The sequence below is a fragment of the Pteronotus mesoamericanus genome, unplaced genomic scaffold (assembly GCF_021234165.1).
Source record: "Pteronotus mesoamericanus isolate MK-2021 breed Mesoamerican mustached bat unplaced genomic scaffold, CSHL_Meso_final contig_27, whole genome shotgun sequence".
Classification (NCBI taxonomy): domain Eukaryota; kingdom Metazoa; phylum Chordata; class Mammalia; order Chiroptera; family Mormoopidae; genus Pteronotus; species Pteronotus mesoamericanus.
This window is the reverse complement of record NW_026555115.1, coordinates 25,276,474-25,302,445: the sequence shown is the minus strand read 5'-3', so window position 1 is coordinate 25,302,445 and position 25,972 is coordinate 25,276,474. Positions and strand designations below refer to the sequence as shown.

The 25,972-nt window shown below is 48.0% G+C and overlaps 1 protein-coding gene across 2 annotated transcripts in view; it reads right to left on the bottom strand.

The window, feature by feature from the left end:
- Positions 1–24,305, bottom strand: part of SEMA5B (semaphorin 5B) — a 37,688-nt gene extending 13,383 nt beyond the window's left edge. Inside the window, exons 1-7 of one of the 2 annotated variants that reach the window (XM_054574967.1) lie at positions 24,137–24,305; positions 18,763–18,862; positions 13,928–13,973; positions 3,585–3,647; positions 3,123–3,221; positions 1,843–2,056; positions 873–1,158 (exon numbers count right to left, since the gene is read on the bottom strand). In XM_054574967.1, the coding sequence (XP_054430942.1) occupies positions 873–1,158; positions 1,843–2,056; positions 3,123–3,221; positions 3,585–3,647; positions 13,928–13,973; positions 18,763–18,862; positions 24,137–24,290 (962 nt within the window). In that variant the 5' untranslated portion in view covers positions 24,291–24,305. The remainder of the gene's footprint in view (positions 1–872; positions 1,159–1,842; positions 2,057–3,122; positions 3,222–3,584; positions 3,648–13,927; positions 13,974–18,762; positions 18,863–24,136) is intronic. The other variant, XM_054574966.1, reaches the window with a different exon arrangement.
- Positions 24,306–25,972: the final 1,667 nt, after the last annotated feature.

The window sequence follows — 25,972 nt, the reverse complement described above, 5'->3', positions numbered from 1 at the left end:
GGCTGGTCATTAAGGCCTGGCTATCAGCTCCTGGCCGGTGTGGGCTGTGCTGCACTCTGTCTCCCTGGCTGTTCCTGCTTCCCAGCTTTACTCTCGTCCCTGTGCAGCCCCTCGGACTGTCCTTCCATAGCCAGCCTGGCCCTCATCCGATGCCTGCTATGTGGGGCTCAAGGTGAGCAATTGCTTCTCCATGGCTCCTGTGTTTCTGATGTTCTTACAAACAACCCTGAATGGCATCTGGTACAACAAATGCTTTCCTTGGTCTCTGCCACCCATTCAGTATTCTCTATGTGAAAATCACCTGATTGGGTCAACCTCAACAGAGAAGGAGGAGGTGGGAGGAGGACTCAGGATCTTTGCGAGGGCTACCCTTTCTTACACGTAGGAAGCAAGGGGGCTCTGCCTCCCAGCCTGTGTTTGCCAGCGCAGTCGGGATTGCTGGAAGAGTCTGCTGGGTAGGCCTAGCAGAGCCGTGGAATCCTGAGGTTGGAAGGGACTGTAAAGAATCCCCTCTGGACCTCCCCAGTAGGTTGCTGCCAGACCCTTCTGGGGCTGCCATCCCCTTATTCGAGGCAGCTATTTCACTTCATCATCAGCAAGTTCTTCCTCATGAAACTGCAATGCAGCTCCTTCTATTCTTCATATTTGCTCTAGGCCTGCCCTTCGCAGCAACCCAGAGTAAACGCTGACCGCTGCAGAGGCCGCACGCCGCAAAATCCCAGACGCCCCAGTGCAGGAGACGCAACAATCCCTCTTATACAGAAAGAGAAACAAGACCCAGAGAGGGTCTTCCCCGAGCCCACCGGGCTGCAAGACCAGATCAGAGCATTTCCCCGGCATCTCAGGGAAGGTGGCAGAGGACAGGGACTCACACGTTGGTGGTGAAGACCCCGTAGATGAGGTCTTGCTCGGGCAGGTGAAAGGCACTCTGCAGCTCGTTGTAGTAGAAGGGGACCTCGCCCGGGCGGGAGCAGTTGAGCCGGGCCTTCATGAACGTGGTCCATGTGTCCTCCAGCAGGAAGCGGCCCCCCACGTCGTTCTTGCACACGCGGGCCACCCGTGAGTACACGGTGCGTCCACAGTCATGCTCCACAGCGTTCTCTCGCAGGAAAAAGTATGCAAACAGCCCAATATCATAGGCTGCCACAAAGTTTGGCTCTGGGGCAGAAGAGGGACAAGGGGTGAGTCAGGCCAGCAAGGAGGAAGGGGTTGGAGCGGGGAGTACGCGATTACCTCGGTTTCCCCGAGGAGCATTCTGACCCCCCTCCACCAACTTGGTGACATGAGGGTTCTAACTAACCCCGTTCCTACCTCCAATACAAAGTGCAGTAAAAATAATAGTTAACATGCCTTGCTGAGCACTCTCTGTGTACCAGGTACTATATTGAGTGTTTATATGGATCAGCCATTTGATCCTGTGAACAACCTGTGAGGTCAGTACTGCCCCATGTTACAGATGAAGGCACTGTGGCACAAAAAGGCCAATACTTGCTCAAGGCCACACAGCTAGATTGTGGGGAAGTAGGGATTTAACTCCAAATGGGCAGGAACCTCATACTGTCCTCTCCCAATCTCTTCTTTCCCATAACCGTTCCTCCAAATCAATTGCTAATTCTTTCTCTCCCCTCATAGCTTGTCCTCCATCTGTCCTGGGTACTCACGCCATCTGTGACTTCAGCCACAGTCCATCGACTTGGGCAAACACATGTCCCACTCTGGGCCTCTTGATGATGCGAGTTTGAGCCCTTTCAGAGGTTGGGCGGGAAGGAGGACTGATGGGGGTCGGGCGGGGCTGGTGGGTCAGAACTAGGGGAACCCCCGGTCGGGGCTGTGCCTCCTTACCATTGAGCCACTTGGAGTTATACTGGGCAGTGCGAAGTGGCGGCCTACTGCCCAGGCTTCGGTAGATGGCAGGGTCCCGACCTGAGAAGTCGATGACTGTGGCTGCGTAGAGTTCTCCCTGGGAGGAGATGACAGCTGTGGAGTTGTGGCGAGGGTCGTAGGGGCATCGGGCCACACCATTGATCTTCTCCATAGTCCGGGTGAGGTTCCCCACCTGAGAATGACGGGAAGATGGGGGTGCTTTTCCCTGAGATCCAGGTGTTTTTCCATCTTGGAGTTTTGTTTCCTTCTGGGCCCCTGGTCTCTGTGGGCCCCTCCCTCCCAGGCTCCTCCTCAATGTCCACCCTCAGCCCCTCTGAGGGAGCAGCCCTCATGGAAGACGAGGCTGTGCCAGGAGCTCCACCTGCTTCTAGTGCCTGCGTGGTAAGGTAGAGTGATAAAATACAGGAGGCCTAGTTAAATTTGAGTTTCAATGAGCAGTAACTAATTTTTAGTGTAAGTATTGGGTTGGCCATAAAGTCCGTTTAGTTTTCTCTGTTAAATAAAAAACACATTTTTCATTTTCACCAATAACTTTATTGATTTGGATATTTTGAATATGTTGACTACCTCCCGCCATTGGCTTCTAATGGGTAGAGGCCAGGGGTACCACTAAACATCTTCCAGTGCATAAGGCAGCCTCACAGCAACAAATTCTTTGACCAAAATGTCAATAGCACCAAGAAACTTTGCAGACCACTTTTGACACGTTCAATTAGTCACAGCACCTTCTCATTACACTGCAAAAAATCTTTTTTTTTTTGCATTTCAGTTGTGTTTTTACCTTTCTTAAAATAATAAGCCATAATATGCTGAAAATATTGCATATCTTCTTCCATCTTCAATATTAAAATGGCTGCACAAAAATTCACCAATTTTGATAAGTTTTTTAAAATGTATGTTGATATGACAGTTGTCACAATAAAATATAACAAAATTGTGTTGAATGAAGTTAAAGACAATTAAGTGCTACTAGAGCCATCTTATGGAAAAAAACTAAAAAAAAAAATTTTTGACCAACCCAGTATGTCCCAAATCTTGGGTGGGACATACTTATGCTAAAATATCATTTGTTGTTTATTGGAAATTAAATCTAACTGGGCATCCTTTCTTGTTTTGGGGTTTGTTTGTTTTGTGGTTCTTGTTTGCTAAATTTGGCAGCCCCGCTGCAAGGCTGCGTGCCTGGGCAAGAGACAGTCTTGGGGTCCCGTTCTGACTGCTGTACCCTGAATGGTCCCCACCTGTCTGCTGGTGCACACTGGGGAAAAGGCATTGGTCCCACACATGAACACTTTCCGGCCAGTGACAATCAGGACTCGCACGTAGTTCTGACACTCCTCCTGAAGGAAGAAGGGGAAGTAACGAAGGGACGGGATCTCTAGGCACAGCGCTGGATGTCTTTCCCTCACACCACTTCATCACAACTATTTCAAAGCATTCCCGTGTCCCAGCTGCACCCTGCTCCAAAGTTCAGGTGGCAGCCGTGGACATCCTCTGACCTCACACCTCCCTCCCAGGCCGTCTGACTGCTCACTGTCCACACAGATGCTCAGGGCTGAGCCTGACCTGTACAGTAGCACCAGCTCATCCAGTCTGGGCCTCTGAGCAGGCGGCTCTCTGCCCACAACCTGCCCGTCCATCCCAGAAACCACAAGCCTCCTGCTAACTCCAAGCTAGGACCCCGGACCACCAAGGCCACGTACCTCAGTCTTCCCTTTGCTTTGGCAAGAGCGGCGCGTGTCCTCATTGGAGGCCCACTCAGTGGCCTGTGGGAGGAGCACAGAAACATCACACAGCTGTGCTACTCGGCTGGGCAGGCAGCTGTTGGGGCCTGGAGGGGACAGGAAGCTGGGAAAGGGTCAGGGACAGCCTGCAGGGTAAGAGTTCCTCTCACTACACCCATGAGGACCTGGAGGACTGCTAAACGTCCTTACCCAGAGACCTTTAAGGAGTGGACGTCCCTTCAGCCCAACAGCCTCCCACCTGCTTGGGTCAGGGGAGGTGGGGGAACAGTTTTCTCATGCTGCATCCCTCCGCAGCTCTCTCCGAGGCTCTCCCGATTCTTGCTTCCTGGGTCAGCCAGGGAGCCGGAAGAGGTTGAGAGGGACCTTCGGGACCACCCGGTCCTGAGTGGGAATTGGGAAATGAGCCTCCATGATGCACCAGATGTCCCTCAAATGAGTGGGAGACAAAAAAGGCTAGATTTTACAAAACTTAGAGACTGAGCTCTACTTAATTTTCCAACTACAACCCTGCAAAGTGTTTGTTGTTGCTGTTGTTAGATGAAGACACTCAGGTTCTGTGTGACTTGCTGCTGGTATGTGGTAGAGCAGGAACCTGAACCCACATTCCTGATTCAAGGCCTCTGTGTGTTTTTCTCTTTCTCCCACCATTTCAAGGACCTAGGAATTCAGCTTTCCTAGTGCCCCCGCCCTGCAGCTCTTTATTGTCTGCTTCCCTCCTTGTTTCCCTTGTAGCATCGTTCATACTCTATTGGGAAGTACTGTGCTTGGGGACACATCTTTTGCTCAGAGACCCAGAGAATGCTGTCATGTTTCCAAGTGCTGATGGCACTAGGAGAGGGCTGTTCCTGCCCTCCTCCATCTATTCTGTCTCTACTCTCTGACAGTGCCTCCCAGCCTCTGAAAGTGCAGCTGGAGAGAGATGTGACGCCCTTCAGGTCCAGGCAATGTCAACAGCCCTGGTGTGCGGCTCATTAGATATTTCTGGGTTGTATGTATAAACATGAACTGCCTACCTGTGCTGGGAGAAGGAGCCCTGAGCAAGCAGCTGTCCCATCCAACACAGGGAAAATAAAATAACGCCTGCTTTCAACCTCTAACAAGGCTCCTCGTAGCTGTGAAGTCACTGCCTCTGGAGCTCCAGGACCCGGGTGTGAGGGCAAGAAGGGTGCCAGGAGGGAGGGCAGGGCTTCTCTCTGCTTGCCAGGTTGCGGCCCACCCACAGCCCCAACGCAGTTGCTTTGTGGGGCCGAGGGAGGGCTGACTTCTGCAGAGCCTGGATTCAGGAGCGGGATGACGGCTTTGTCATGCCTTCATCAGATCTGTGGGCAGGCTGGGCTCATTGTGCTAGGCCAGCCTGGGGCTCAGGCCTCTGCTCCCAGACCCTGGGGAAAGGCAAATGACCCCTGGCATCTAGCCACATTGCTGTGGGGTTCATTTGGACAGAAACAATGGAGCCGTTGTCATACTCAGGGCCCCATCAGCTCTGGACAGGAGGTGGCTGCGGGGGATCGGGGTGGGCAAAGGGCTTCACTGGGGCCTGGGAACCCTGAACACAGGCGCACTTCCAAGGGGTCAGCATTGTTCCCAAGAAGGTGGGAAGCCCCTAGGGTCGGGGGACAGGTGTGTGCAATCAAAAGGAGTTAAGTTACGTGGAGCTGAACCCCAGGATGAGCACCATGCCAGGGACTTGACACACCTTCTCTCTTTGATCCTCACCACAGCCAGTGGAACACGTGGCCTTTTGCTCATCTTACAGGTGAGGAAAATGAAGATCAGAGAAGCTGCACAACATGTCAAGGTCACAAAGCTAGTAAGCAACAAACCCAAGATGCAAACCCAGACAACCAACACCAGTTCAGTTCTCTGCGGCATCCTGCATCTCTCACAGCGACTAGACTTCTCAAACTAAAAGCTAGAACATATGGCCTGAAAAGAATGTGTGTACATTCATAATGATAACAGCACAGAATGGGCTTGAGTCTTTTTATTTTTGTTTTATTTAAAAAATTATTTTTGATCAAGATAAGATGCAGAGTTGAAAAAGATTATTTAAAAAAACTCAAGTAACTTACTCCTCCCAAACCTCTACCCCATTTCCCAAGAAATACCACTTTCAACTATTTCTCTGTGTCTGTACACATGCATCTACCTTCTCCCCATTTTACCATTATAATTATGTAATATTACTTATTTAATCTTTTAATAGTTAATATTTTAAATTAAAAATCAACATAAAGTATTTACATTATTACGAATATGTAAAAATTGTTCACTACTACCACCTAAAACCTTAGATACACCCTCATTTGTAATATGAATCACTAAGAAAGAATATATGCTGCCAAACTCTTTTCATACTTAAAATTTTAATGTAAACTTATTGACAGTGCTCTTATTTAGGCACTTTTAATCATATATCAATTTTGTGCACACAGAAAAGAAAAACTGAAGCAAAAGTAAGTATCCTTAAACCTTCTTTGAATTCCTAGTTAATCTTCTCCTGCATCACAGAGGTTGCAGGAGAAGAGGTTCAGTTGTCAATGCTCATTTGTTGTTGTTTGTTTGCTTGTTTTAGTGCATCATTCTTTAAACCACCCAGGATGTCAGTGATACAGCAGTTCTGAAGGAGTATTCCACTCTGTTCTCCAGAATCTTCTTCCAAGCTATCGCAAGTCTGGATGCTGGCACTTTCTTGCTCTTACCAGAAGGTGTCCACAGAAAATGTTCTGACAAACCAGGACTCCTATTCCCTCCTCATATAATCCTGCAATGGTGTGTGGATTTAAATGTCAACTGGTTGGTGTTATGGAATCAGAACACAGGGATCATGACCAAGGTCAAGCACAGGCAATGACAACTCCATCAGGGCTGCAGTCTGGCTGACAGTGACTGGAAGAGGCCTTCAACTGAAAGACGTGGCCTGATTTCAGACTCTTTAAGTGACCAGAGGGGAAGGGGAAGGAAAACAACGGTGGAAAGAAGGAGAAGGGACTAGACAAAGGACATGTATGAATGACCCGTGGACATGGACAACAGAGTGGGAATCGACTGTAGGAGGGGGGAGGGGCTGGATGGGTGGGGAGGGCAAAGGGGGAAAAATTGAGACAACTGTACTAGAATAAACATGATTTAAAAAAAATAAAATAAACATATGTGCATCTGAGAACCAAGAAAATTGGCCTATTTTGATGAGATTTCCTTTCTTTTTTAAAAAATTGAGTTTATTTGGGTGACATTGGTCAATAAGATTATATAGGTTTCAGGTGTACAATTCTGTAATACATCATCTGTATATTGTATTGTGTGTTCACCAACCCGAGTCAAATCTCCTTCCTTCACCATTTATCCCCCCTTTACCCTCTTCTACCTCCCTCCACCATCTCTCTTTCCCTCTGGCAATCACCATACTGTTGTCAGTGTCTGTGACTTTTTTTTTTTGTGCTTAATCCCTTCACCTTTTTCACCCACCCTGCCAACCCCCCCGCCCCTGACAGCTGTCAGTCTGTCCTCTGTATCTATGAGTCTTTTTCTATGGTTTGTTCTTTTATTCTGTTCATTAGATTCCACATATAAGTGAAATCCTGTGGTGCTTGTCTTTCTCTGACTGGCTTATTTCACTTAACATAATATTCTCCAGGTTTATCCATACTGTTGCAAAAGGTCAGATTTCCTCCTTTTTTAAGGCCAAATTACTTTTTAATCCATTCAACTACTGATGGGCACTTGGGCTGCTTCCAGATCTTGGCTATTGTAAGTAGTGATGCAATGAACATAGGGGTACATATATTCTTTCAAATTAGTGTTTTGGGTTTCTTCAGATATATTCCCAGAAGTGGAATCACTGGGTCAAAAGGAGGTTCCATTTTTAATTTTTGGAGGGAGGTTTCCTTTCTTGACCAACTTTCTGTTTTTCCTGAATTGAATGATTGTCTTGATTTTCTTCACTTGCTTGTTTTACAATTCAAATTACTAATTTTTCCCAAATGCCCAACCGGTGTTACAGATCGCTCTTGATATTGTTTGCTAACTGTACCAACAAATGGTTCAGGTAATCTATGAATTCCCATCCTCTTCTTCCTGCCGCAGGAAGGACTGAAGGCTTCCGCTTGCCTATTAACCTGGGACTTACCTTCTCCCTTTTCCTGTTTGCTGAATCCTATATTTCCCTCCTTCTTGATTTATGTGCTTATTCTGCTAGAAAGCATCTCCAGTATCTTCTGAAGCAAAGGAATATAGTAGATCAATTGTTAAAAATTCTTGCATGTCTAAATCAGTCTATCTTCACACACGATTGATAGTTTTGTTATAGAACTTTAGGCTGAAAATAATTTTTTACTCAGAATTTTAAAGGCATTTATTCCTCCATTGGCTTCTGGATTCCAGGGCTACTATTCAGAAGTCTGATGTAATTCTTATTCCCCACCTTTGGTAGTAACCATTTTCTTTAGGCTTTAGAAGCTTTTGGGATCTTCTCTTTAATAACTGTAGACTGAATTTCACACTGATGTGCCTCAGTGCAGGTCTCTTTTGGGAACTCAATGAGCTCTTTCAATGTGAAGACCCATCCTCTGTTTTGGCATATTTTCTTGTAATTCTGTATTTAATTTCTTTCTCACCTTTTTCTCTGTTCCCTTTTTTTTTTGGTAACTCTTTAATCCAATCCACTGTCGGCCCTTGTGCATTGATCATCTAGTTTTCTGTTATTTCTCTCCTGTTTTTCATTTCTTGTTTTTTTATTGTTGTTCTAATTTCTGGGAGATTTTCTTCATCTTTAACTTCTAGATTCAGATTTTATTTCCACAATCACATTTTAAATTTCCATATTTTTAATTTATTGTCTTATAAACAAAATACATTTTTGTATCTTAAAAGAGTCATTCTTTTTCTAATTAATTTTTAAAAATGTTTTCTTTTATTTCTTTCATTGATTCTGTTTCTAACAGCTTTCTTCATTCTGTTTGCTTGTTTGTTGTGATCTTGCTCTTTCACTTTAGAGGCTTCCCTCAAATGTTTGGTGATTTTTGGCTATTTGTTTACATTTGAAAATAAATCACTATTTCCCACAGAAAGGAACCAAGGCTACTTAGAGAAATGGCTGATTCCAGGTCTGGGGTTAAGAAATGTACAAGGTGAGCCTGAAACTTCCTTACAGATAGCGAGGATGCAATCAAAGATGACTACTGCCACATCAAAGGACCCAAACTAAAGCTGCCCCCTACTGGCAAAAAATGGGATAGTCATGAAAGATAAGTGCAATGGACAGATAAAATAATGTTTAAAGGCATGAGTCTGTAATAATAACAAAAAAAATTTAATTGATCACCACTGAAAGATATTAACAAATGAGCTGATTATTTGAAAACCAATAAATAAAGACAAAGTAACAAACATTTACTTTTCCTATATGACTATATGATTGGATGACCAAATAGTAGGTGAAGAGAAGTTTCTCTTTGCAGAAGTAGTCCAGCTAATACATTATAACACCTAAAGAATTCATGGATCCAGTAAACAACCATGAATAGTTGCTAACATAACAAAAACCCAGAGAAAATCAGATACCATTCTAAAAAATAAGTATTCAATAACATCTATAAAGTAATATTGCTGGAATCTAAATGGAATAAAATCTTTAGATCTAACAATCAATTTACAGATGATACAGAGAATACGGGAACATGTTAAGTTATATCACTCGGATTGCAGTCAGCAAAAGCTAGACTGTGGGAAACTGTCTATAGGACTCATGACCAGACTTATTCAATAAATATACTGCACAACGAGAGAAAGAAGAGAAACACTGTCCTAGCCTCAAACCCCGTCTGTGTCCTCACCTTCCCTTGAGTCTCTAAATTCGGAGTCTCACTCTTTGGGTCTTTAGAGAAAGAGTCTTACTCTCTCCTTGTTAGGGGAGGGGTGAAATGGAGGAAGGGGTAGTTGAGTGGGATGGGACAGGAGATCTGGGTTCCAACCTTTCAATTTAGAGAATTTCAACTAATTGCCCCTTTTAGGCTTGTACCTCATCCTCACTACACTATATCTTATACCCCCTTTTCTGAGCCTCCCCAGGCAACGGTTTGCTTCTCTGCCATATCCCTTCCATAAATTGTTCTGCTCTGCTAAATCAGTTATGATTTCTCCATCCACTCTTCAGCTCCCCGGAATGTTTAATCTATTGTCTGCTGATGTCTCTTTTGTTCTGTCATTGTGCATCTGTCCCTTTTAAGTTTTTTCACTCTCCTTTAGTGGGGTTTTGTGAAGGAGTGAAGATAGACATGTGCGATCAACCTGCCACACACAACGCTTTACTCCAGGGTGATAACTGCATGGTTTTCAGCCATGGGAGAAAGTAGGTGAGGCAGCCAGGAACTGAATCATCTCGTGGGAGACTCAGCAACCCCCCTGGACACCAGGAGCAATGTTTGAACATTGAAACATCTTCTGAGCGTTAAGTCCACCGCTCAGCATAAAAGCTTTGTATTTCAAACAACTCTAGAGCTGTCAGACTAACTTGGAGAATGTAGAAATAAGCAGCAGAGAACTCAGAATCAGCCTCACTGCCTGCGCAGGCCCTGACAAAGCCCCAGATGCATTCTGATGTGTATGTGCATGTCCATCCCCATTTCTGCACTCGCAGGACATCTGGCAGCCCATGATCAGGAATCCATTGCAATAAGACCTCCGGCCACATCATCCTCTGGTTGGTCATCAGCTCCCAACTGCCAAATCCAACTTAGCTCATCATAAGGCAGCCCCTGACACTGATGACCATTTGCCACCATTTCATCTCCAAAACCAGTTTCTTAAGTTACACTGATAAATAACCATCACAGGTGAGCTGATTGATTTCGAGTCCTCCTCCGCGCGTGTGTACACACTCTGTCCCTCCCACACCCCCCCTCCATTCAGTTCTTGGAGAATCGAGAAGGAGACTGGGTATTTTGATTTTTATTAAGGAACAGTAGTTTACATAAATCGTTTAATAAGGATTAGGTACTCAGAAGTCCTTTAATGGACACTGGTTTGCATGAAATGTTTGCAAATAGATTTTCCTTTATGGGATGTTAATTATTTAAACTATAAATAAAGCACTGAGTTTTAAGTTTGGTTAAATCGTACCTTGGGGCCACAGGGGAGGATCAGCAGGCTGTAGGCTACTTTATAGCCAACGTGCCCTCAGGCAGCATGGAGAGTAGAGAAAGCTGGGCAGGGTTGGGGGCAGGGCTTTTCCTCCTCCTGACAGCAAAGTGGTCAGCTCTCTTTTAGCACTGTTTGCCGTGAGCCACTTGTGACACACAGATGTTGAGGACTGAAAGTTTATAAGCAGGGACTGGAAACCTCAGAGAGGGCAATGGAAGGGTGCACACTGAAGTCAGGCTTTTATGATCAAAAGTCAGGACTTTCCCGCCAGGCCTGATGACCAGAGGCTGAGGTCTGCCACAAGCCCGTCCGAGGGAATGCTGGACAGTCCCCTCCAACCTCCCTCTCATTCTCTCTGCCCAGCTCCCGACAGTGGGGGCAGGAACAAGCGATGTAATTTTTTCTCTCCTTAGTTTCAACTCAAAGAATTTAGTCTGAACTCTGGAGGTCAAGCCCCTAAGAGTCAACATGAAAATGTGGTAAAACTGATTCCTGGTGTAGTTGTGGCTGGTCTGAAGTCCTTCAGAGAACTCCGTGAAGCTGAGCCCCTGTCTCAAGCACAGGTTAGGGGGCTCGCCTAAGGTATCTTCTCACGGCTGAGATCAGCGTGGAGTAGGAGGAACCCAGTGCCAGGCCTCGTCATCAAGCCCGAGAGTCAGTCCTAACATCTGGTAAGGTGCAGACCCAGAAATGAGGACCAGCTGTCAAGGGCACCTGGGGAAGCCAAACCAGGCGGGAAGCATCTACAGAAAAGGTCTTCTTGACATCCTACAACAGCGAATCCTAATTTTGGCTGCCCAGTGGAATCATCAGGGAGCTTTAAAAAATCCCAGGGCCTGGCTGGACCCTAGATCAATTAAGTCAGAATCTCTGAGAGTGGGACTCAGGCATCAGTGGTTTTAAAGTTCCTCTGGCGATCCCACTGGGGAGCTGTGGGAAAAGCATTCCTCCCAGAGTCAGGCCAGCTCTGATTCCATCCTCGCCTGTGCTGCTCTGCTGTGCAAGTCAGAGACCTGGATGGCACCACTGTGGGCCAAGCCTTCCTAAGCTCTCCAGGGCTGCCAGCTTCCCCCACCCCAGGGGTCACCTTCATGCCGAAGACAATGTGCCTGGTGCTCCCCGGTGCTGTCTGGTGCTGTGACCTTATGCGATTCTGCCATCTGAAGATCTCTTCCTCTTTTTCCTCTCCATCCCCACTCTGCTGCCTTAGTTCAACTCCCCGTGGCTCACTGGACCATTGTAGTTGTCTCCTGACTGGCTCCCCCACTAATCCATTTCTGCACTCGGCCAGGTGATCAAAACACTAAATCTATTCATGCTCCTTCTGTGCTTAAAACGCTTTAAAGAGTCTCTCTGCCAGCAATGAAGACCCTCTGCAACGTGGCCTCTCTCTCTCCCAGGGCCTTGTCTCCCGTTCTCACCCCATGCACACTCTGTGATCCTGCCACACCAGACCCCTCCACTCATATGCTCCACATATGTCTGTGTCTCCTCCTCAGCTGCCTGGCCACTTACTCCTGCCAGAAGAACTTCATTTGCAGATCATGGGAACCTAATAAAAAAGCCACTGCCTGAGCGCAGGGCGGCACCTCTGGACCCACTTGCTCCCGCCCACTGTGAACGGCCTCTGCACCAGATTTTCCCAGACCCTGACCTGCTAGGTCTGACATCTTGACTTCATTTTCCATGGACGCCAAGAGAAAAACCAGGCTCTGGATGGGCTGCTTGTGACTGAGCTGGCAGGCCACGGGGTGCTGCCTCTGGGGACCTCCTCTGCCTTGTTCCAGCCCAGGCTCCAGGAACATGCCACACGGGTCCCATCCAGGAAAGGGGAGCATTTCTGGTCTCCCACATGCTTGTTCCTTGAGGCAAGGGATGGAGCCTGAGCCACCTTTGGATCTTAAGTCCCTGGTCTCATGCCTAGGACTGGACCTGGGCTTTGGCAGGTATTCAGTCAAGTTTATTGGGGGGTGGTTAGATGGATGGAGAGGCTTGTTGGCAGGTATGTACAGAAGGGTAGACAGACCAATAAATGGATGAATGGCATTTCTTTTCAAATTGTTCTAGTTTCTTCTAAAGGGCATCCTTTCCTGCTCCCTTAAACCTCCCCTCTGGAAACCAGCTGCGATGGCCTCTGAGATGCATACCCAGGTGAAGCTAAAAGAAACCAGACCAGAATGTCACACCACCTCACCAAGGACATCTCACCTTCCCCGGCTGGCCTTGTGGTGAAACTGCACAAAACAGCCCAGCATCTGACTAACTCTTGTACTGCTCTCTAGGTAGTTATACATATCCCTCATCATCTTTTGCTGGCTATAGTGTGAGACCTGCGGGTCACACAGACTCTGCTTGTTTTACTGGCCCTCTACTCCAGCTCAGTTCGGATACACAGTAGGTGCTCAATGAATGCCTGATGGCTGGGAGACCAGCAAGCCTCCCAGACATGAGGACTGAGGCTCCCCACTCACTGAAGAAGAGATGGCCTTCCTTTCTCTAGAATGTTCAGCCTCTGCAGAGATGGTGTGGCAACTGTTTCTCAATCTGAGATGAAGATTCTGGATCAAGAAGTTGCATTAAAGTGCCACCCAGAGCACTTAGGGAATTAGGCTTGGGGAGTCCTTCTTGGCAGCAGATAATAAATAAATTATAGCTTAGTGAAAATGCTGAGTGAGAAGGGGGTTACTCAGGCCAGGCTAAGAAAGGAACCAGGGACACCCTGTCCCTTGAGACCCAAACTCAGAGACCCTCTTGTTGGATTTAGGCGCTGGACTTAGAGTGACCAGCCATTCCGGTTTTCCCAGTACTATCCTGGCTTAAGCACGGAAGTCCTGCGTCCTGAGGCTCTGCAGTCCCAGGCAAGCAGGGCAGTCGGTCGCCCTAGCTCTGGTGCTCTTTTCCTCCCCTCCTGGGCAGCTCCTTTGCACAATGTAGGAAGAGAATCCTGTGTGTCTCCATGTTTATGTGGCTTCACCCTCACGTCCAAATATCCTCCCAGCAGTGACCTCAAGAGCAAGTGAGAGTCCGTGGCCAGTGAGAAGAGCCTGGGCCTCCTGTTTCCAACCCTAGGGGTTCAATTTCAAGCCCTGCTCCTTGTGCTGCCCCAGCTGGGCTCCCCAATACCAGGGAAATTACAGGGAAGGGAAGGGAAGCAAGTGTACCTGAAGGAGGGAGACATTGGCAAGGCTGAGTCTGAAGAGGTAGTTCCTGTGAAAACAGAAATGGAAATCATAAGTCCAGCCGGATCTGCAGGCAAGTCCCCAGGAAGCAGCTGGTCCTGCCTCCTGGGGCGCCGGGACTGGGTGCCAATTGCAGAGGGTCTTTGGTAAGCTGACCCCCAAGGACAGCTTTCCTTCACTTAGCTCATTAAATCTCCGCAGCAGCCCCAGGAGTAGAGAGAAAATACTCCGTTTCACAGATGAAGAAACAGGTTGCGTAAATGGGCCACAGAGAATTTAAAACCCAGAGATCATAAGTGGAGGAGTTAAAACTCAGACTTGTCTACTCCCAAAGCCCAGGCTTCTGGCCATCCTGCAGGTCCAGGGAGGAACCATCACCACTCTCCCAACCGTGGGGCCTGTTTCTGTTAAACTTGAAGCCCACTGGAGCTCTTGAAGGGACCCGGGCAGGCCATCTTCCTCCTTCCCTCACCCACCTCCCTGACCCACTCCCCTCCTCAGACAGGCCAGCCATCTTTCCTGGCTCCGTGCCATGGGCCCCTGGAGTCCCGTCTGCTTCCTCATGCCCTGCAGTCCTTTCTGCAGTCAGTGACTCTGGATCTGACTCTTCCGTGGCCACCTCCCTGGACCACCCTGTCTCCTCTTGCCCACATTGTCCCCTCTGCCTCGTCCCAGTTCCTCTTCCCCCTAGCTAGCCAGCACAGGGATACCAGGCTCAGATTCCTCAAACACCATCTCCATCACGTCAGCCTGCTGTTCAGGCCCTGGCCAGGCAGCTCAGTTGGTTAGAGAATCGTTCTGATTTGCCAAGGTTGTGGGTTCAGTCCCAGTCAGGACACGTACAGGAATCAACCAATGAAAGCATGAATAAGTGGAACAACAAATCAATGTTTCTCTCTCTCTCTCTCAAATCAATTAAAAAAAAAAAAAAACTTAAGGAAACTTGTATCCACACAAACATCTGCAGCTTTATTCGTAATTGCCAAAACTTGGAAGCAGCCAAGATGTCCTTCAGTAGGTGAATAGATAAGTAATCTGTGGTCCATCCAGACAATGGAATATTATTGAGTGCTAAAAAGAAATGAGCTATACAGCCATAAAAAGGCATAGAGGGACCTCAAATGCATATTACTAAGTGGAAGAATTCAATCTGAAAAGAGTGTATGATTCCAATTATATGACATTCTGGAAAAGGCAAAACTATGAAAGAGCAAAAGGGCCAGTGGTTGCCAAGGGTTGGATGTGGGGAGGGAATGGATGAATAGGCAGAGCACAGACGGTTTTCAGGGCAGTGAAAACACTCTGTATGGTACCCTAATAATGGATACATGTCATTATACATTCGTCCAAATCCATAGGGTGTATATCACCAAGGTGAGCCATAACATAACCCATAGACTTTGGATGGTAATGATGTGTTGATGTAGGTTCATCGATTGTAGCAAATGTGCCACTCCAATGGGAGAGATTTCATGTGTGGGCAAGGGGTATATGGGAATTCTCTGTGCCTTCCCAGTAATTTAGCTGTGAACCTAAAACTGCTCTAAAAAATAATCTTAATTTAAAGCAAACCTTTAAATAATAACAATGATGACATACAACTACTTCCCCATTGCCACCTCCATAGACCTGCTACTGCTACTACCGTCAGCTACCTATTGAACACTCACAGTGTCAGGCACTGCTGAAATTGCTTTGCCCAGACTCTGGAGCCACAAGGCCACTTGTGCGTGGACGCAAGGGGGCCAGAACCACCGGTCACAGTGTCACATGAAAGTCATTGAGGTTCACAGAGTAGACCTGGCAGCAGAGACAGAGAGAATTCCACCTGAGCCACTTGCTAGGGACCTTCTGGGCACCTCAGTGTCTGCATCTGTAAAATGGATATGCCTGTCTTGCCTGTCTTTCCTCTTTCACAGTGCAGTGGGGAGAGGGGGATGGTACAATGCATGTTAAAATGTTCCATTAACACCAGGCAGATGTAAAATTTTGGTTTTCCCTAAGAGTTTTCTTTCCTTCTTACATTTTCCTTTGGTCATTCCTCTTTTCATTCCTGAGGTTTTTAGAAGTGATTGCTTTAGAAAGTTCTGGCCTACCTCAGCTAAGCCGAGGAGAGAAATGAGGGGAAAGGTTGCAGAGTGAGCCAGAATGAAGAGGGGCCCTGCCAAATGAATCCAGGGCCCTGAAGGGGACACCTCAGGCTGGAGACTCCTCTTCTCCAGCTTCGGCTCCTAGCCCAGGCCCCACTCGGCTTCTACGTCGTGGCAGGCCTCACCAGGTGACCTTGGCTCCAGGCTTCTGCTGTCCCTCCTGAGTCCCCGGCCTGGAAGAGCTTCCCCACCCCCACCCTACTGGCCTGGGGACAGATGGGCTCCAGCTTATGGCTCTGCCCCAGCTGTCTGCTCAGGTAACACAGGCATCTGGTCACAGCTTTAAAGAATTAGGGGAAACATTGCATCACTTTTTTTATTCATTTTTATCCCATCAAAAATCATTCATCACAACATCACAGTCTGCTCTTCTGGGAGATGAGAACAGAGAAAAATCTCTATAGCCTGACCCACCCTAAATCCCTTATGAAACAAGGCGGGGGTGTAAATGAACAAAAAATGTCCTTAGCCTGAATTCCAGAGGCCCGGGGATGAGAAAAAAGGAGGAAATCTGACAGGCAGAAGAGAAGGAAGAAAAGTGACCTAGAGAAAAGGGGAGAAGGAAGAAGCCAAGGATCCACCTCATTTGCTCCAAGAGGCACAAAGGGTCAAGTCCAGGGACTTTCCCCCTGTTCCCTGAGAGCACAGCCAGGTTCAAGGGCCCAGGCAAAGGTTGTGTCCACCGTCGGGGGGCAGGGGCGGGAAGCCCCAGGTTGGCTCAGGAAGAGCCAGTGTGACCCCAGGCAGGGGACCTATCCTTCTGAGCATCAGGTTCCTGGTCCATACAATGGGGCTAACACAGTTCCTGGGATTATTGTGAAGATAAAATGATTTATTGCATGACTGACCACATGTTGTAGATGCTTCACTACATACATGGCACATAAAATGGTGCTTGGCACATGACAGGCATAGAATGAATGGCAGCTTTTAAAATGCTTCCACCAGGTTCAGAGCCAGACCTCAGGATTTTTAAAGTACATACGCAAAACGGGTGGAGTCTGAATAAGGTAGGAACATCTTATTGATGTCAGTTTTGTGATTGTAATGTTTACTATTGTTGTGCACGACGTTACTCTTAAGGGAAACTGGGTGGAAGGTACATGGGTTGGATCTCTGTTATTTCTTACAGCTGCATGTAAACCTATGATAATCTCAAAATAAGAAGGAAAACAATTATTCTCTTAGCGGGGAGAATTAAGTTCCTATTCCTGTAGACTTGCGTAAGTACAGGCTACCTCTGGGAGGACACACAAACTCACCACAGGGCGTGGCGCCAAGGGAGGGCCCCGCCTGTCCCTGTACACTGCTGCATTTTGTACGTTCTGAATGTTATACCAGACCATGTATCACTGATGTGATCTAATCAGTTAATTTAAAAATAGAAACTAAAAATAAAATGCTTTCAGCCCTGCTTCACCACGGTCCTGTGAGGCTGGCCGCGCAGAGACTGTGGCCCAGACCTGAGGTTCAAAGGTGAAGATTGCCCGGGCCAAGAATGAAGCTCACCTGGTCCCAGTCCAGAGCTGTGTCCTTGGCTAGCCTCCTTTTCATGTGACGATGAGGGGTGGGGACACTCATGAAGGCCCAGAGGCCAAGGATGGTCAGCTACCTAGCTGACCCTAAAGGTGCCCAACCTAGTGGTCACTACCCCCCACCCCAGACCAGCAGTATCAGAACCTCTGGGGTGGAGAGCACCTGAAAAGCACCACTGCAGTAGCAGGTGATAACGTGGACTGGGAGACAGACTACCCTCGGGCTCGGGAGACCTGGGTTCTAGTCCCCATAACTGTTGTCTGGTTAGGTTATCTTGAGAAGGTCACCATCCCCTCTTCAAGCCTCTCTCTGCCTCTTCATGTTTAAATTGAAGGCCGTTGGATTAGAGCAGCGATTTTCAAACCCGTAGACTCACCTGGAGGGGCTGCTGAAATGCAGGTTGCTGGGCCTGCCCCCAGAGTTTCTGATTCAGCAGCCCTGGGGTACAGCTCAAAGACTTGCATTTCTAACAAGTCCCGATATGTGTTGGTGTGGCCGGTCCAGTCTTTGAGACCCACTGGAACTGACCACCTCCAAGCTCCCATTCCTATCAGAGGTGATGGTCTATGATTTTGTGAGACTTATTTCCTCCTACTCCACACCGTAAAGTCTCCACAAGTCCTCCCTAGATGCATTATCCTTTGGATACCAGACCTGGGCAGTGGGACAAAAGTAGGTGAGATGACAGGGAAGCAGGGTCTTGCATAAAAGAAGCACAAGGCCTGTGTCTGAGATCCCAGGTGCAGGTGGCGAGCTGGCCAGCAGGGGGCTCCGGGGCACCTTCTCTGCCTGGAGCTCCCAGGGAGGATGCCAGCTAGGCTGGTCTGGGCAGCACGGCAGGGACGCAGGAGGTGGCCTGCAGACAGGCATTCCTGCTCCCAATAACTGCCAGCCACCAAGGTATGCGGATTGCTGGGATCTGGAGGTCTAGAGGTCACTTCTTCACCCCCAACACCAAATGCTTCCTTCTGTGGGAGGCAGATGTTCAGACGTGGAGAGCGAGGGTCTGGCAGAGAGGATCAGGGGCCCAGGACATGGGAATGCCCACAGTAGGCTCATCCCAAATACTAATATTCCCTCCCACTTCTGAGCACCCGCACTCCTACCGCCAACCTTCCTGCCCTTCATTACCTGGCTCCCACGATGAGCTGGTTCCTGGAAGCATCCAGAGCAAGTTGGGAGAAATCTCGGACTCCAGGATAGGTGAAGTTAGAGATCCAGGGCTTCAGGTCTGGGGAGGGGAGAGGCAAACATTCAATTACTGTTGGACCAGGGGCTCCCAGCTGCACAAGCATCAAACAGGAGAATGGAAGGGCTCCGGTCAGGGTGAAGTCAGGGTGCAGTGAGGTGCCAGGAGACCTGTGAACAGCCAGCTGGCGGGGGCAGGGAGGGTGGGCACTGGGGGTGTTGTCACTGTTCCCGCTATGTTCCCTAGCTCAGAATAGGGTGCCACTTGCCCTCCCCACAAGCTGCAAGAAGGGAGACCTGTAATCATCCTTGACTCCCTCAGACCCTCACCAGCTACATCAAACCTACTAGCAAATCCTGATTGTTGTACATGCAACTAACTGTCTCTGAAATCCATCCGTCTTGCCCTCTGCACCCCACCCCCAAGCCACGCCATCAGCATCTCTTGCCTGAACTGGTGCCAACAGCCTCCTAACTGGCCTGGCTTGCACTCTTGCCCTTCCAGTCCATTATGCACAAAGCAACAGAGAATGATCTTTCTAAAATGCAAATCTGGTTGCGTCACTCTCCAGCTTGGAGACCTTTAAAGCTCCTGGTTCCGCCCTGGCCTGGTGGCTCAGTTGGTTGGAGTGTCGTCCCATACACCAAAAAAGGTGTGGCTTTGATCCCTGATCATGGCACATATCTAGGTTGAGGTTTCTGTCCCTGGTGCGGGTGCATACGGGAGGCAATCGATCAATGTTTCTCTCTCCTATCTATGTTTCTCTATGTCTCGAATCAATTACATATCCTTGGGTGAGGATTAAAACAAAACCAAACCAAAAAAGCTCCCATTTGCCCGGGGAAGAAGTCCCAACTCCTGTGAAGGCCTTCGAGTTCTGGCCCCCTGTCCTCCCAAGTCAGAGAGATACCTGGCACATTCAGTATTTAGTAACCCATCGAAAGAGTAGTGCTTTGTCTTTTTCATCCCCCTTAGACTCTCTACCCTAGCCATGTTAAACTAGAACACTGTGCACTTCTCCAGATCTATTCCACAAAAGCCTGCAAACTTTTGCACTTCTGTTCTCCTTCAATGGAACAGTTCCTGTTCACTCCCATCCCACCTCCTCCAAGAAGACTTCTCTGATTCCCCAAGCCAGGGTGAGGAGCTCCCACAGACCTCTACTTTACTGCCATCGAAGTCCCCTTCTCTCTGAGCGTCTATCCCAGTGGTTTGTCCTGGAGGACAGGGAAGATCTTGCTTCTTGGATCATAGACCCCTCCCAGCACCTGGCCGTGTTTGAATGAACATATGAATAATCCTCAACTCCCTTCTGTACCAGAAGAACCAGGTTATCAGACAAGGCTCCACAGATGGTGGGTGGCCAGTGTCCATCCCTATCTCCAAGAAAAGGTCTTCCCAGCTAAGGCCAAAATCTTTCATGGGCATTGGGTGGGCAGAGAGGAGACCGTGCAGCCCTCTGGGTGGATGGGCAGTGGTGTGGGGAGGGTACAGCTGGGGGAGAGTATCCCGCTGACTCTGTCCCTTCCATGAAGCCCTGCTTCTCCCACCGTGGTGCATGGCCCCTTAATGGCTCTCCCTCACCCCTGCCTCATGGATGGGAGGGAACTGGCCAGTAATGAGACAGAGGAACACTCATGCTGATGGGGGTAAAGATGAGGGGGGGATGTGAGGCCCTGTGCTTTCTCCCCACAGTGCATTAGCGACTGGCTCATAGGAGGCCCAAAGGAGGCCCAAAGGAGTGTGTATGTGTGTGTGTAATCCAAGGGAAATAAATCATTGCTCATTATTCCTCCACTACAGACTAAAAGCAGCGCTTCATTTCTGCGTGACAGGCGAACACTTAATCGCTCACTGGAGAACTGGAGATTTTGCGAGTTGGATGTTTTTCAGAAAACTATAATATGCAGAATTTAAAAAAAGGAGAAGAAAAAAAATAAATTCTACAACAAAACGAAGTTAATTCCTTGTGTTTGCCTCTGGCCTCAGCAGATGACTATGGGTTGGCAGCAAATGTCACATAGTTGCAATGACATTTGTGCAGTATCAGTATAAGGAGTAGATCTGGAATCAGGCATGCTGGGCTTTTAGCTGACCTCAGGGACACTCTCAGAAGAGACAAAGGGTCCTCTTCCTCCAGGAAGCTTTCCTGGATTATTACCTCTCCAACCAATCTTATTTTGTTCTACGTTCTCTCTACCCTCTTGATTCCATTCACATTGCATGCTACTGTCACTCTGAATGTGCTCAAGTATGTTTTCTCTGGGGGGAAGTATGTGAAGGGCTTGCCTGTCTCCATCAGACCAGGTGCTTTCCAATAGGAGCAACTGGGGTCCACTTTAATTATCTCTTCCCTTTTGACAAGGTATCCTGGTTGTGGGCAGCCAAACAGGGGAAGAGGTGGCATGACTGTTCTGCCGCAAAGCAGTAGAAACTCCATCTGGGCACTTCTCAGCTCTCTTTGCTCAGGCCGGTCCTTGGGCAGGAGGGAAGAGGGAGGGGAAAAAAGGCAGGAGCCAGGATGACAATGAGGACGTGGCAGGTCAGGGGAGTTGAAGGTGGAGGCACCTTCTAGTTTCTTTCTAGTCCCTTTCCCCTAACCCAGAAGAGAGCAACATGGGCAAAAGGGGGAGGGAAAGAAGGGAGAGATGTGCAGCCCAGTGATCCTGTGGGAGCCTTCTTGGGAAGGCAGCCAGTTTCCTCTGATTAAACAGCCAAGGAGGACCAGAGGGAAGGCTGTCTTTAAAACACCAAGCACGTTCTTGAGCTCCATGTGCACCGAAGGCTTTGGACGGTGTCTTTAAGAGAAAAATGACATTCTCCATGACGCGCCTGTGATTTTAATTATGTATAGTCAATTCAATTACCCACTTTGTGGATTAACCACTGCCAGTGTTAACTCCATATTGGCTGCTCCCTGCTGCCTAGAAAGGCCACGCTGTGGCAAAACGACTAATGTGCAGGCCAAAGGAAGACACAGGTGGGTCCCCTTAAAAGAGACCCAGAGCAGAAAATTTAACCTTATGAAACAGGAAAATGTCAGGTTCTGCAACTGGCAGCTTCTCCAGGGCATTTAGGGGTCATTCACAGTTCAGTCAGGTGTCAGGAGAGAAGGCAACTCTTAACTACAGGGTCAGACACCTACAGATCGGTCAGAAATAAAGTATAACATAAGAAGGGATCCTGGAAGCTGGGGGTTGGTGCTGGGCTGGATTATGGCAACTTCTCTAGAACACAGTGTCACTCGGAAGACAATCAATCATGCAACGTGGAATGAGTCCCTGGTGTGCACTCAGCCATGCAAAAGGATGTGGGGAGTCAACAGGACTGACTAGTCCTGGTCCAGGACCAACTGCACTGGCGAGCCAAGGGAGCGACATTTAAGAAACAATGAGACACTTGAGTACTCAAAGAAAAAACAAAAACCCTCAAAAACTCTTGTTCACCTCTGAGGCCCCACAGTGTCCAGCTCTGTGCCTGGAGTCGAGCAGGATCCAATAAAAGTTTAGTGACTGGAGAGGAAAACCCAGAGCTGTCAGAATGGGGAAGAAGGTGGACTGGTGTAGGCCAGGAGGGCTGGGGAGGAGAGCTGCTCTCCAGGACTGTCAGTCTAAGATGACAGACCATCTCCTCTTGCCCAGATAGAAGGGAATTCCATAGCGACTCTGTCACCTATGTCAACCTGAGCCTCATTCCTTCATTCTGAAAGGGGTGAGGTGGCAAGTCAAGTCATTTACACATGAAGATCAAAAATGGTGTCAAGGAAGCGGGGCACTGGAGGAACACATCACCCCCATCGCTGCCATCCCCACCCCCACCCATTTGCTCTAATACAGACCAGCCTGGCTGGAGGGCAGGGACTCCCCTGCTGTCCCATTTCGTTGTCCTGCTCCCCGAATCAGCCAGGCCACTGGAGCCCCCGTTGAAGCCCCTGACAGGAAATGTTTCATTAGGAGCTGCCACAGGGGCCCCCCAATGTGAGGACAGCCCTCAGCACTCAGAATCCAGCTCCTTCTGTCCTCTACTTGGTCCTTCCTCTCAGTGACAGCCATCAGCAGCACGTCAGGAGCCATCGGAAGTCTGAGGGTGTGCGCGCTTGTTTGGTAGGCTTAAAGACATTGTTAATTTACTGTAATCCACTTAAGCCTTCAAAGGCTGGCACAGCAGATAGGAGCAGCCCACAGCTGGGAATCCCGCACTTCTAAATGCCCCCAGTCTCCCACCTCACAGCCCCAGCTCCTATTCATACAGGCCCCCCACCCCCACAAATGCCATGTAGCCTCAGACTCATGGATTTACTTTTCCACTCTGGCTTCCATCTTGCCCATCTTGACAGGCTGCGTGGAACATGGGGTCTGAGTCAGGAAGCTCTGACAAGACTCTCCAACCTTCTGCACCTCAACCCCCCACTGGTAAAAGGAGGTGATGGACTTGCCCTGCCTCTCTGCCAGGGTCACCGTGAAGGGGAAATAGGACAGGTGTTTATCAGATTTAAGGACCTGGGGACCCCTGAGACTACATCAGTGTGAGCTTCCACGAGGCAATGGATCCGAAGTGTCAATGTGAGTGAAATACCACCAGGGACCTCACACTGGCTCACAGAGCATGGGAGAACATCCAAAAAGCCCAAGTTTTTGTGTTTTGCTTTGTTTTTAGAATATCATCAAATGTATACATGAATTTTAGAAACTCTTTTGGTGTATGGGACGGCACTCCAACCGACTGAGCCACACTGGCCAGGGCCAAATTTTAGAAACTCTCATTGAGAACTGACGGACACCTCAGAGTATGTCCAGCAATTCACAAACTTCAGCTGGACACAAACACTTTAATTAGACATTTTCATGCCCTCCCTTGACAGATGGAAGGGGTTGTTGGTCCTCAGGGCCCCTTTCTCTGGGGGTTCCCAGGACCCCAAATTTGGGCATCCCTTCAGCTGCCTTAGAGTACAAGGAAGCTTCGCAGAGGTCATGAGCGAAGTTGTCTTTATTCCTCCCCCGAAGGAAGCCAAGATGTAGAGCTCATGCTTCCAGAAGAACTAGAGCTGAGCTCACCAGCCAGCTCTCAGCCAGCCCGCCCAGAATGTCCACACCTCATTCTCTCATTCTCTGGTGAAGAAATCCCAGAGAAAGGTCCCTCCTCCCCAGGTAAACAGGAGTGAAGGGCCTGAATAAATTGCCTGGAGATTAAAATCATGTCCTACAAAAAATGATCGTCCCAAGACTTCCAGCAGCCAGAGGGACACTGCTGAGGTTGGACCTAAGTCTTTCAGGACATGGTCACTGCAAAAAGAACTGAGTGGGAAGGGGCTCTCACCTGCAAAGGCCACGGTGGGGTGTTCCTGTAGGGCGCACAGCTGCTGCTCACTGCTGGGATCACTGGCGACATCCTGGAAGCTGGAGAGGTGGAACACCAGCAGTGTGAGGCTGGGCGGCAACAGAGTGGCGGCCAGGCGTCCCAGGAGCACCATGGTGGGCCCCTCTGGGGTCCCAGCGCCCAGAGGCAGGCTGGGGGAAGACCTGCAATGCAAACAATCAATCTCACCAGGGGCTCCATTGGCAATGCCCATTTCTCCCAAGCTCCTCCTGGTTGTCGGTGGCCCCAGGTTTGTTTTCTGTTTGTTTAAATAAATTTATACTTTATTTATGTTAGTTAAAGTTTATTCTGTCCCAGTAATGCAAAGTTATAGATCATATCTTGAAAGCTAATTTCCCTTGGAATGGTATTCTACACAAAACTGGCAAGTTGTAGAGCTTTTTCTATTATGGTCCCAAATGGCTTAAAATTCTTTTGAATGACAAAGGTGATATATTAGGGATTTTAATAAATGGAGCTAGGACAAATGAATAGCCAGTTGTAAGAAGATAAATTTGGATCTATAACTCACACCTTATATTAGGAAAAATTCCAACTGGATAAAAGACTAAATGCTAAAAATAAAACCAACAAAGTACTAGAAGAAAATGTGGGCAGTAATCTTTATAACCTTGGAGTGGAGAACCATGATTCAAATTCCAGAAGCTATTAAAAAAAAGATTGACAGATTTAACTACATAAAAATCATGAACTTCTGCATGACACTCCCCAACACCCCCGCCCCCTGCAAAAAAGAGAAAACAACATCAAGCAAAGTTGAAAGGCAAATAACAAAATGGAAAAAAAAAAAATTTGAGTCCTGGCTGGTGTGGCTCAGTGGATTGAGCTCCAGCCTGCGAACCAGAGGGTCGCCAGTTCAATTCCCAGTCAGGGCACATGCCTGGGTTGTGGGCTGGGTCCCCAGTTGGGGGTGCATGAAAGGCAAACACACGTTGATGTTTCTCTCCTCTATCTCCCTCCCTTCCCTTCTCTCTAAAAATAAATAAATAAAATCTTTAAAAAATATTTGCAATTCATATCACAGACAAGAGACTAATATTTCTACTATGTAAATAACTCCGGGGAATCAAGGAAAAAGAAATCAACAATCCAGTGGAAAAGGAATACAATTGCAAACCAGGCTTAAAAATATAAATGATACTTATACTCACTCATAATAAAAAATGCAAATTAAAACTTAGACTGAGACACTTCTGCTCACCTGTCAGTTTAGCAAAAATCCAAGTTAGACAACACGCTGTGGGAAAGGAGGCACTCTCACATACTGCTGGTGGGGGTGCAAAATGGCACAACCCATCAACCCATGGAGGGGAATCTGAGATATCTGGTAAAATGACAGAGGCATTTACCCTTTGACCTAATTTCTGGGAGCCTAGGCCAGTGCCAGTCAAAGCACGGTCCATGGACCTGTGTTGATCTGCAAACTGCGATGACTCTGTGGCAAGATAAATGCAGACATCTGAGAGTGTTTAAAAACCTTTATAGTAATTTGACAGCGTAATTTTTGTGTCTATTGGATCTAATAACAAAATATTTGGGCTTGCATTTTGCAGTTGTGTTTTTTCAATTCACTTCTCTAGGGATTCACTTTTATTAAATTTTACATAATCATCCACCTGCGACAGACTGTAAGTTGAAAAGTAAAACCTGTTCCTTCATCACGGATAATTGAGAAACAAAATACACTACAGAGGTACCTGCCCATATGCAAAGTCGCTGGATGCACAAGAGTATTCCTGTGGCAATCTTTGAAATAGGAGAAGATAGAAACAACCA